This window comes from Leptonotus elevatus, chromosome 6, assembly GCF_054856555.1.
Source record: "Leptonotus elevatus isolate MCC_2025b chromosome 6, RoL_Lele_1.0, whole genome shotgun sequence".
Lineage (NCBI taxonomy): Eukaryota > Metazoa > Chordata > Actinopteri > Syngnathiformes > Syngnathidae > Leptonotus > Leptonotus elevatus.
This window is the reverse complement of record NC_141244.1, coordinates 10,420,849-10,433,373: the sequence shown is the minus strand read 5'-3', so window position 1 is coordinate 10,433,373 and position 12,525 is coordinate 10,420,849. Positions and strand designations below refer to the sequence as shown.

The window sequence follows — 12,525 nt, the reverse complement described above, 5'->3', positions numbered from 1 at the left end:
ACTACTGACTCAACTATATATTGTTTTTATTCATTTACTGTTTTTCACAAAAATTAAACAACGACATTGAAGTAAGCATTTTAAATGGGTTCAACAGACCCTATACAAGGACTGCAATGGAATTGCTAGCACAAGCTTCATCACAAGTACTTGTTACTTTGTTTCTGTCGACAGGCTTATTTTTGAAAATGACCGAAACTGAACCCTTTGTATTTGCTTTCCAAAAAAAACCCACTGCCATGAGAAAAAAAGATGTAATTGCATTTGTTCTGCTGTTTTACAAGGTCTCATTCGATTGCAAGAACTTATAAAGGCCCCATCACGATACAACATTCGATTAAAGATCCGGCAGCTTCCTGCAGAGACCAAAGATGCCAAACCGCTGTTAAAGGAGATGAAGAGAGGGAAGGAGTTTCACATCATCTTTGACTGCGGACATGAAATGGCTGCTGGGATCATAAAACAGGTGTGCATTTGTTTTGTGTGTGTGTGTGTGTTTTGATTAAAATGGAAATAGTGGAGCAGACAATTGCATATTTAGCCAGAATCATTTACTGTGTGATACAAGTATGAAATTTGGTACATATACTCTTTAAACCTCGCTTTTTTCAAAAATAACTCTGGCCACACAAAATTACAAGATTGAGGCCACAAACCCCAAGATGTCTGCCCAAAAACATGCCCCCCGCCCCCATAATAACTCAAAATACATTGATTTTAAGCTACATGTATTAAAGTTGAATATAAAATTGGGTATTACAGATATTTTGGTACCAAGTATATGTCTGAGTCTATTACAGCTCTTGAATTACATCATATAGACACTTTTACAGTCTTGGGAGAGCAAGACATTTGTAATAATGATTGTTATTAATTGAATAAGGTTATATGAAAAAGTTTTTTCATAACCTGCTATTTTCAGCACAGTTATGGCATACAATTCTAAAACCTAGATAGAGTCCAAGATGTCTGCCATTAACTTGAAGTAATCATAAATTTAGCACAGTATTTAGACATTGATAAAAGCTGATATTTTGCTACCATGTGCATCTACGGTTCGCAAGATACAGCAAATATGAGTTACGCCTTAAAGTTGCAACTGCACAAAGCTGTACACGACACCCAGTTTATAGCACTTGCACCTGCCACAACAGCCAGACTTACAGCCACATTCGGAGAGTCGGCTGCCCAGAACACCTGCCATTCCTCACTAACCTTCTGCCATCCCCAGCTTGCAGGGTTCTCTTCTTTTGGCTGACACTGGGTTGCCTAGGCCACCACAAAACCAGCCTGATAGGCAGCACACGTGGTGTGTTGGAGCAGAACTATTACATACATTAAGATGACAAACTTCTCCAGAATCTCTAAGTCACAATCATTCGCTGTAGCCAGATAACTACCCAGTTTGGAGAAGACGGGTGAGACTTCTGGAGATATGTCCCATGCCTGCCAGTCCATCAAGAACAGTTCCATTAGTGCTGAGGACAGAAGCTTCCTTTGTGACAATAACCATATGTTAAATAAACATTTGTGGAGCCTTATCAGCAAGGAATTGGTACAATTCTGTCTTGTTTTCATTGTGCCTCAAGAAGTTATGCTAGTTAGATGGCATTGTGTTCTCATTTGTCACCTTCCGTCTTACTCGCTGACTTACGTTTAGACCTGGTCTAAAGACTTGAAGTACTGTACACATCAAATACAAGATGTGTCATTGTGTACTGGCTTGAGTATACTGTATGTACATCATTGGGAAGTCGAGAATTGTATTGTCCTCAAATGTCTTGGGTCTTTTTGGTGGCAGGGCATGGACCAAAGCTGACCCATCTACAATGAGAAGTCTGTCTCAGGTTCCTTGTCAACTGGTGGGACATAAGTCTCGAGGATAGAGGTCAGCTGAGACTTCTGGCAATAGTGCAATCTTCCATCCTTGCTCAATGCGGCAGAGCAGGACTGGTTCTCAAGCTGAAAAAACTCCTGAAGGTCACATTCTCAGCTTTGACAAGAGATGAAAAGCTTTGAGAACAGTTGACAGGCCTCCTTGACAAGCTTCTGCTTTGATGATTCAACAGAAGAAGAGTCTGTCTAAAGAAGTCAGCTTTCTTCTTCTTAATTAGAAAATTAATAGATTTCTTTACAGTGCATGTGAAAACGCCAGAAATTTTGCCTGACCTTTCTCCAAGTGAGGCTGCAGATGTTGTGCAAAGTCGGGGTTAGCAATGTCTAGTGTCAAGCAAATACAGGTCTTCACTGTCTTACTGGAATGGGTTACCAAGGTCTTATAGAGCTTAGGGCAACTTATCAACCCTCTACTTGAACTTTTTTTATTTTGTGCCTGTAAAATTTGCTCATGATGGCCTCTGTGCTTACTGGCCTCTTTGGTTTGTGTCTCTATTTTATATTGGGACACCAGACTGACCTCAGTATTATCTTACCATCCACCTCCTAAGTGTGGACGGGTCTTCAGTAAGGCTATTAGGCCAATGGCACCATTAGCCTTGATGATTGATGATTGATGATGATGATCATGATGATGGCAAATTATCAACTGATATTTACTCTATTGCATCTGTAAGCTTGTATCAATGTATAAATTCTGCACTGCAAAAGCCCCATTGGATGCATTTACCCAAAATATGTGCACGCCTAAAATTCATGTTTCATAGTCGCTGAGATATGATTACTTCAAGTCAAGGGTAGACATCTTGCACACCACCTTGGTTAATTGTATGGCCTATATGAAAAAAACAGATGAAAAAAAACAGATGAAAAAAAACAGATGAAAAAAACAGATGAAAAAAACAGATGAAAAAAACAGATGAAAAAAACAGATGAAAAAAACAGATGAAAAAAACAGATGAAAAAAACAGATGAAAATAACATTTTGATTTGACCTTATTAATTTAACAGTTAATGCTACAAATGTCTTGTTCTCCCGAATCTTTACAAGTATCTACATGCTGTATTTTAAGAGCGGTAATAGATAGACACATACCTGGCACCAAAATATCCGCAAACTCCAACTTTATATTCAACTTTAACACATTTTTGGCGCTTAAACTCAATGCAGGAAAATGGATTTTGTGGCCGCCATCTTGGTATTTGACGCGGCCAAATAATTTTTTTTAAAAGAGTGTGGTTTGAAGAGCATATGTACCAAATGTCATGCTTGTATCACAATGTGAATGATTTTTATTCATTATCTGCTCCACTAAAAATGTGCACAGTGGTTGGCTTTGGAATTCAGATATGAAGTCACTTGTTTCTGGACTTGAGGGGAGGATCCAACAAAATGATTGAATTGTGGATAAGAAAAGTTTTGGGTCGGATAACAGGCATGTTTTTGGAGGATAATCTACCTTTCAGGCCCAGGACCAGTGACGGTCAGCAATTAAGAGAAGTGAAGGTGCCCTTCCAGATCTTCTTATCGCGATATACAGTAATTGTCATTCTACACGAGGGACAGCAAAACAAAGAAGCTAGAACAACTGAATTTGAATAGTCTTGTGTTTTTCAAGGGTTGGGACATGGGACAGCTTTTATTAACTACCATATTTAATCACACTTTTCTATTTTTAGAAAAGTGTGATTTCCAACCAGGGTGATGTGGCACCGTGAGGGGTTGCAGCATATTATTCAATTTTGATACATTTATTATTATTTGGAATGCTAGCCATTAATGATACATTTCCAACACACCTTTTAGGACAAGCAAAGTCACCTTTAAAAGGTCAAAACAGATGGGTGAGATCATGCTGCAGTGATACAGCAATGATGCAGTTGCCATTTGATCTAACCGATCAAGTTTAATGTATGATGCTTACTTTGTTTCGATGCGAAGAGAGATCTATTGCATCACCTTTAGACATCATCACTTTGTAGCAAGAAATGCATTATGATGAGTTTAAAAAGTGTGCATGCGTTTCCTGCATGCAGGACTGATCAAATATTAAAGAGTGACAAATGATTCACTCCCAACACACTGTCACTCTCCCGGGGGGTTTAATCAGCGCCAAAGTGTTAAATTGCTGGAGAAGGTCAAGGACTCTTTTCATTAACAATGCCTCGGGAGGGGGGCTGCTGGACGTAGAATTGATAGTACATTGGGAGAAAATAGTATGCAGCGGACAGTTGAGATGTGTTTCAGAATCTAAACACACACGCTTTTACAATCAACACAAACGTACATTAAAACAGGTCAGTTCATTTTTAACACGTTCTTCAAGCTATTTTTGAACACATTAACAGACGCTCAATCTCACACTCACAACACTGAAATACAGTATATGCCGCCTGCTGATCATGTCAAAGTAAAAAAAGAAAAGAAAAGATGAGCATGTCAAACTGGAAACAAGCAATGTAAGTTAAGTAAAACTGTTAAATGTATGAATGTAAGTGAATATTGATTTGCATTTTATACACGCATGTTCATTCTTCACATGACGACTCAAGAAAAAATAAGCCAAGGCAACGTTTAAAGTTGTTTTAAAGAGTCATGATAATTTTAAAGTTATTGTGATGAGTTTTAAAGTCATGATTCAATCCAATCCAATCCACTTTATTTCTATAGCACATTTTATAAACAAGTGTTTCCAAAGTGCACATTGCGATCCACGCCCTATCATACATATAAAATAATGATAATAATAATAATAATAATAATAATAATAATAATAATGATAATAATAATAATAATAATACATTTAATTCATCAGAGCCTTTCAAGACAGCCAAGGACACTTTACAGGGCAAAGAAGACTAAGACAGTTAAAAACAAACCCAAAAAATGTGGGCAGAGAAATATAAATAAATAAATAAAATTTATTTTAAAAAAAAACAGTCGATTAAATACTAAAATATAATAAGTAAAATAAAATAAAAACATAATAAATAAATAAATAAATAAATAAATAATTTAAAACATGAAAAGACGCAGAGGACCACACAATTCACGCTGAACTAAAAGCCAAGGAATAAAAGTGGAGACTTAAAGCACTCCACTGTGGGAGCAGTTCGAACGTGGAGAGGATTGTTCCACAGTTTAGGGCCAACGACAGAGAGGGCCCTATCCCCTCTAGATTTAAGTCTCGTTTTAGGCACCACGAGCTGGAACTGGCCCTCAGACTTCAGTGCGTGCGCTGGAGTGTACTTCTGGAAGATGTCTGAAATGTACGGAGGGGTCAGTCCGTTCAAAGCTTTAAAAACATGACTGCGTACAGAAATAAAAGGTACACAACACTGTTCAAATGACTTTCTGATTTTTTGATTTTCCACCATTAAAAAAAAAACAGGAGATATTTTTGAGAGAGGAAGTACAAATAAATTCAGATAATTTAGTTGCACAAGTGTGCACACCCTCGTTTATCTGTGGATGTGTTCAGAATGAACCAATCACATCAAGCTCGTGTTAAATGGGAGTCAGCACACACCTGCCACAATTTAACAATCCTGATTAACCCCCAAGTAAAGTTCAGATGCTTATTCTCAAAGTTCCAATTCAAAGAAACAACAAACTTTTCAAAGCTAAAGGGACCCCCTTTTTGATTATGTGGTTAACATTTTATTATAGATTTTTAATCTTGTTATGGATTTTACAGCACTTCGAAAACCTGTTATGAGAGGTACTATGGAAATGAAAACAGAGATGTAAGGGGCCCTTTTGATGTCCCTGATGAAGTTAGCTTTAAGATGAATTGGTGATTTCAATCTACTGTAACAGACATTGCAGCTCTTTTGCTATCTTTCCATAATGAAATCACTACAGGCAAAGGTTCGTTGAAAAGATGTTGACGACCAACGAGTGACTATAGAAATAACTGATTCTCAATGCTGGAGGTTGCCTCAAGGTTTCCCACCAGATACCAGCATCCATTAGCGCTTTCTTCCTTTAATCACGCTCTATACAATACTAATCTGTGATACCTATTGATTTTGGGAGTTTTAGCATGGCAGGCAGGACCTTGACATCAGATTACAGCACCACACATTTAGAATGGATTGGCATCTGGCCAGCATGCGCACACACACACACCCGGAATGTTAAAAGAATTAGAGGGAACCAGTAATTCTACTTAGAAAGCTCATCTCCAAGATGCTTTTAATGATAGATTGCCTTTGTACACTTACAAGGGTGAGCTCAGACAGAAAGTGATTGTTCCTTCTTCTTCAATGGTCTCATTGTTTCAGTCGCCATCCAAATTTCACTGCCACAGGGTGAGGGGTGCAAGTGACAAGGTGATAAATTGAGAGTTTACTCTCGGATCCAGACAACCTCAAGCAATTTGAAGACAGCGGCTTGGAAAAACTCCCTCTCAGGAAGTACTGACACTCAAGATCCACACATTCTCTACAAGAACAGAGAAATGTTGACTTTTTATTACTGAGGTAGATAGAATAAGAAAAAAGTTTTTTTTTATGTGTGTTTTCCTGGCCGGGGCATTTAATTCTTCACAAGAACTCTTTATAAGAATTGTGTGTTTTGGGTTGGACACTCACTTTCATGCACAATTTTAGCCATCTCTGTATTCTATTACTGTATTATTATTATTATTATTATTATTATTCATTTGTGACTAGTGAAGCTAGAACTTGCTTTCTCAGATAAACCGTCGCTAACCTATGTGATTTTTTTTTTTAACATACAGTATGTTTAAATAATAAAGTATACATAATAATTAGAGATGAACAAGTATAGATACCAGTTATCCGTATCAGTGCAGCTACCAGCCTTACAGTACTTTAATGTATTGGTACACGCAACGGCAGGCAATACCAATATCGGCCGCCCGCTTGCGGTCGAATTTCAATTTGGAACTTTAAACAAAAAATTTTAAATAGAAAATTGCCATTAATTTCATGCAATTTTAAGGAAAAATTATATTGGGATATATAGGTATTTCTTATCTGTCATTGTGTTTTTTTTATTAGACATTTTATGTATCAAAAGTAGTAGTGGTATCGGTTGCATAGCCTACTTGTACCAGTATCAGTCTGAAAAAAAAAGTATTGAACATCCCTAATAATAATAACATAATTCAGTATTTTACACAATAAACTATATTTTGCAAATTAAAAAAATATATTGTCAAGGTTTTTTTCTTTTTTTGTCCTTTGTTTTATTTTCTGCATCAACCCTGCTTACACAAATACAAAACACCTTCATGGTAACACAAACGATGAACACCTGTGTTTCCCAATTCGACACATTTCTGAATCATTTGGTCAAACAGTTAACATGTTCTTTATTAGTTATAGTGCACCTAACATCTTCACTCTTCTGGAACCTAAACCTGTTCCTCCTAGGCTGTACTTCTGGTACACCTGACACATTCCAGTCTACATCACCACGCACTCCAAATTCCACAGGCCCCTCAGTCTTTTCTCATTTCTTCTTGTGGGATGTTTAAAGTTTCTGCTTACCGTAATTTCAAATCTCAGGTTTTTTATTTGGTGTCTTTGGTGTTGAACATTTGCTGCATTTATAAAACTCAAGCACAAATGCTGCACATTTTTCTGTGTATCTTCAAGTAGAAGAAAATTTTGTGTTATGCTTATGGGTGTATGGCCATATATTTCCAGGGCGACTGTTGGAAAGTTTTATGTGAAGCAAATAAAACAAACATAATTCCTTTACATCCGCTACAGATTTCGACTTGTTTGCCCTTTTGAGACATGCTCTGCACTTTCAGTATTTCACAGTGCAAAGAAAAGCAGAGAACCATGCCTATGCAGCCAAATGTCTATTTTTGTTTACCCCTAGAGCAAAATGCATGGTTATTAAAAAAACAAAAAGAAAAGAAAAAAGTGTGTGTTGAGTATGTTACAGAAAGGGTAGCAGCAAGTGTGGTTACTTGATGACCATTTCACTTTAGCCCCAGCTGACATTCTTGCAGCTTTCTGCGACTTCATTTTCAGTCATTTTAATCTCTCGAAATGGAATGAACCCTCTACAAAGCATGTGCATCTTTGAACCCAAAACTTACAAAAAAGATAACATGAATGGTCTTTTACAACACACCAAAATGTATGTATGTACGTTCATCTGACCACATTGTAGTCTAACCTAAGCAAACTGGTATCGGCAGAGGCCCTGATACTGCATTAAAACAGTGGTATCGGTATCTGTGAGTACTAACAAGTAACATGCCAATACCATTAATCCTGACGCTAATATAGGACTTTGAATGCAGCATCTTGTGTCTTGCTCATGCACAACATTCACTAATGTGTGTGACATGTTCACTGCATGCCGAGCCAAGATATCCTATTGGCCCTTGAATGGCAGGACAGCTTTTGCATGTTAAGAAAAAAAAAAAGGTATCGGTATCGTGGGCCAAAAAATGCTAATAATTACAATAAATATTTGCATAAAAACATGTAAATACTAAACAATCAAATGGAAAATGTTTGAGTGTTTATTGTTGTGCTGCGTGACGACATGTTTTTAAACCACAGAAAAAACTATTTAATTTGTTTGTAATCATAACCTTGAAATCTTATATTTTGGGTAGTGCTGTCAAAGTTAAAGCGTTAACTGATTAATTAATCACAAAAAAATTATTGCATTAATCATAAATTAACACAGATTAACCGCACTATTAATTTTGACCATAGATTATCCTTTAGCGTGACAGCGGATGGCTACGTTTAAGGTAGCACAGGTTGTGTTTGAGCAATAAACATAATTACATGCATTAAAGTAAAACATTTAATAAATGTTTGCGTATCACATTTAGAATATTTGTTCATGTCAAAATATTATTTTTTTTTTCATTTTGAAATTATTCAATATTGGGGTAATTTTTTTCCATTTTAAATTATGCAAGTAATTAACTGATTAGAAAAAGAGGAGGATTAGCGTGTGCACTGGATCAAAAAATGTTGAAGACGTCCTCATAACATTAAATGTCAAAAGAATTAACACATAACCGGTGCTCTTCAAATTTGTCGGGAAAAAAATGTGGATAAAAAAGCCTTCTTTGTTAAGCGATTAATAGTGATTGATCAAAATTCTAAGATGTGATCAATCAGATTAAAAAATTTAATTGTTTGACAGCTGGGCCTACCTCAAAGACCATTGCCAAATTCACCTGCATGTATGGTTTGAGATTTTCCTGACCAGGAGCCCAAACCGAGCACCTTGTAGGCACAACAAAATTAGCTCCCTATAATCGGGGCCAGCGACCAAGGCCAATAGAATTTGCTCTGAGAATGCAATGTAATATCTGACATAAGAGCAAATTGTGAAGAGAACGACGACGAAGAAAGTTTGTTATAAAAACACAATTTTTAACTAAAATTTTCATTTGTATTTATTTTCTTTTTATTTATCTATTAGAATTTAAACTTAAAATTAAAATAAAAATGTTTAGCCATCAACGTTGCACACCTGTTCTTTGCTGTCCCTTCAACATATGCATTTAATTGACATTTTGTTTTATTAACATTCTCTTAAATGTATTCTTGTTCATTTCTAGAATATCAATACAATCATCATAGAAATGCACAATTGTGTGCCTATTCAATCAGAAATATCTTACATTTTTAGGATTTTCTTTCAATCTCTTAGGCTCTTGCTATGGGGATGATGACAGAATACTATCACTATATATTTACCACCCTGGTAAGTAAAACATGCATCTATATTATATTTGATTTGGTATATTATAAATGACAAATGCTATATAACGACTTTCTTTGCCCTTTTAGGATCTATTTGCCCTTGATTTGGAGCCATACCGGTACAGTGGTGTAAACATGACTGGCTTTAGGATTCTCAACACTGAGAACAGCCAGGTGGCTTCTATCATAGAGAAGTGGTCCATGGAGCGACTGCAGGCTCCCCCTAAACCTGACTCCGGTCTACTGGATGGATTCATGACAGTAAGTTTGATCAATAATCTTTCTGAACAAGACGAGGCTTATTCTGTATAGCTGACAGTGAATTGAATGAAATGTTGTGATTGGCTGGTGACCAGTCCCAGGTGTACACCACTCTTTAAATACGGTATTTGCCACTCTGACGTGTGTCGATCCATGTAGGTCTGTAAAAGAGAATAGACTTGCCAGGTTAGACAAGCATTTCTTTCTTCCATCATTTCACAGCCGTCCAGGGAGTTTAGTGAAACCCTCCGGTGCCCATGTTGTGAGTCCCAGATGCGAAAAGAGAAATGTGTTATTACTATGATGTGAAACTTGTCTGATCAGAGCATGAAGTCTGTAACAAGCCAAAGTGTGCCTCATGCTTCTTTTGATAGCACACTCTTATCTGGGAACTCAGCCAAAAACCTCAACCCTCGATAGACGGAGAATGGAATAGGAATAGAAATGTTAGAAACTGAATAGGTAACATTAAGCTGGACTGTGGGGGGAATAAAAGAGAGACAGAAGTTAAAAGGTTTTGTTTGTTTTTTTTATCCCAGAAGGACTGTTATAGACTGGACTTGATGTAGTAGCTTGGTTTGTTCCAATGGAGCAATAACAATCTGGCTGATTCATAACAATTCCAGCACTGTTTTCTTTCTCTAATAAAGCATGTTCTTGTAGAGTCATGTTCTGTGCTTGGCTACTCAGTTTAAGTGCCTTTTGTTGCATTCCAGGCTCAATCAATACCGTTTCCCACTCAAGACCTCAACTAGACTGTGTGTTACCAGTGAGCTCTGAGAGATGACTAACTATTTTAAAAAAAAGTCCACAACATTTTGCTTATGATTCCAAAGCTCCATAAAAATGTGAAAAATGTAATTGTGGAGATCTGTTCAATGATGTAGTAACTGGCCAATGTAATGGAGAGTTATTTCTTTATTTTTCTGATTATTGACAGGAGATGGATGTGTGAGAGGACTGTGCCGTGACCCTGACCATCAGTGAATTAGTAGTGTATGGTTTACAAAGTGGGGGTTGATTTATTACACAAATAGCAATCAGTCAGAAGCTAATGCTTATTGACAGGGTGCGAGGTTATGTACAGGTCTGATTAACGGCTGCATTTGTGTGCTGCATTTACAGTTTTTGGTGCTTAAGTAGTGAGCTGCTAATGTAACATGCAAGTGAGCAGTACTTCAGTTCGTTGGACTCACCTCGGTACCACTGACTTGCAATCAATTGTTAAAAGGGTAGAAAAAACACTCAAGATGTGTCCACAGTTTAAGTTGTTACTGTATTTAAATATAAAACATTTATATAGAGACTCTGAAATGGCTTTGAATTGAAAAAATAACATTTGGGTCAGTGTTTGATAATACTATTTTATATGTCATTGATTTGCTTTTGTGCTCTCTCATAGTCCACTTCTAAATGATCATGCACTGATTTGTTAGCTAACATCCAATCAGAGTGATCACTAATGGCTGACATCGTTTTGCATTCTACAATTGATGGCTCGTTCATTCAAATCACACAAAAAAAGCACATTGACACAAAATTATCTCCATTCTTCGCAATTGAAAACGTTGCGTTTTTAATTAGGTTTGTTTCAGGTTTTGTTATGAATGTGATGAGCAGGAATGGTATATGTGTGGATTTTATTTCATGAAAACATTACTGTGGATGGTGTGATTAATGACTTTCCAGCCATGTCGTTTGCTTGCTATAGTGTGAAAGTAATAATTCTGACTGATATTGACTGTAAGAATCAAACGTTCTTTACTAACAACATCAACTGTGCATTTGTTATGCAGTTAATATAAAATAATTAGGACAGTGTGGCAATTTGTCTAAGAATACTGTATCCATTTGAAAATAGCAGGAAGGTCACAGGTATGAAAATTTGACAAGTGATGGCCATGACCACCCCTGGCCACCATGTAGCTCCGCCCCTGCTCCTCAGTTATAAGATTCGGTCCCATCAGAGTCTTATTAGTGCTATCTGAAGGACTTAGGACTCTCCCTCCCATTTGTCTTGCACACTTTCAAGTTACACTGATTCTCATGTCCATAAATCTGACACGTAACCTGGAAATTTGCGCGCAACCACCAAAAAATACTTGACTCGACAAAGTGTGAAGGTGGCACTAAGTCCTGGACCGTGACGTGTTCATGACACGCTTGAACTTTAAAACTGACATTATCTTGTGTAGTGCTGTGGAAGTTATACAGGCAATAATGGTCACCAGTTAGAAGCAAGTTTCTGCATGTGCCTCTCTCTTACACACTCATGTTTTGCACGGTACACCACATCAACCTCTCCCCTTGTCCAAGCTTATGGAGTGACCTTTTAGAGATCAAGGTCATCGTGTTCTTTTCTGCCGCTCGAAAAAAACACTTGATATTCAGAGCAAATGCATTGCTCCTCTGTCCTTTCCATCCACACATTACCATAAAAATGCTATACCTGTGGGTACAGTTAAATGGGACGCTGAAGGAAAGCTATTTCCTTTTTGACAGATATCATTTAAAGTCTGATCCAAACAGAGTTATGAGAAAATTCAGACATTTTTCCAGGATTTATATTTTTACAGAATCAGTCAAACCGACATATGGTGAGCGCCAGGAAAGGAGGAAATGAATCATATGAGAAAATATGATTTC

General features: G+C 37.0%; 1 protein-coding gene across 3 annotated transcripts in view; it reads left to right on the top strand.

Annotated features, from left to right (window-relative positions):
- grik2 (glutamate receptor, ionotropic, kainate 2) overlaps positions 1–12,525 on the top strand; it is a 153,734-nt gene that overhangs the window by 69,456 nt on the left and 71,753 nt on the right. For all 3 annotated transcript variants that reach the window (XM_086079521.1, XM_086079522.1, XM_086079520.1), the window contains exons 5-7: positions 285–466; positions 9,566–9,619; positions 9,706–9,879. In XM_086079521.1, the coding sequence (XP_085935647.1) occupies positions 285–466; positions 9,566–9,619; positions 9,706–9,879 (410 nt within the window). The remainder of the gene's footprint in view (positions 1–284; positions 467–9,565; positions 9,620–9,705; positions 9,880–12,525) is intronic.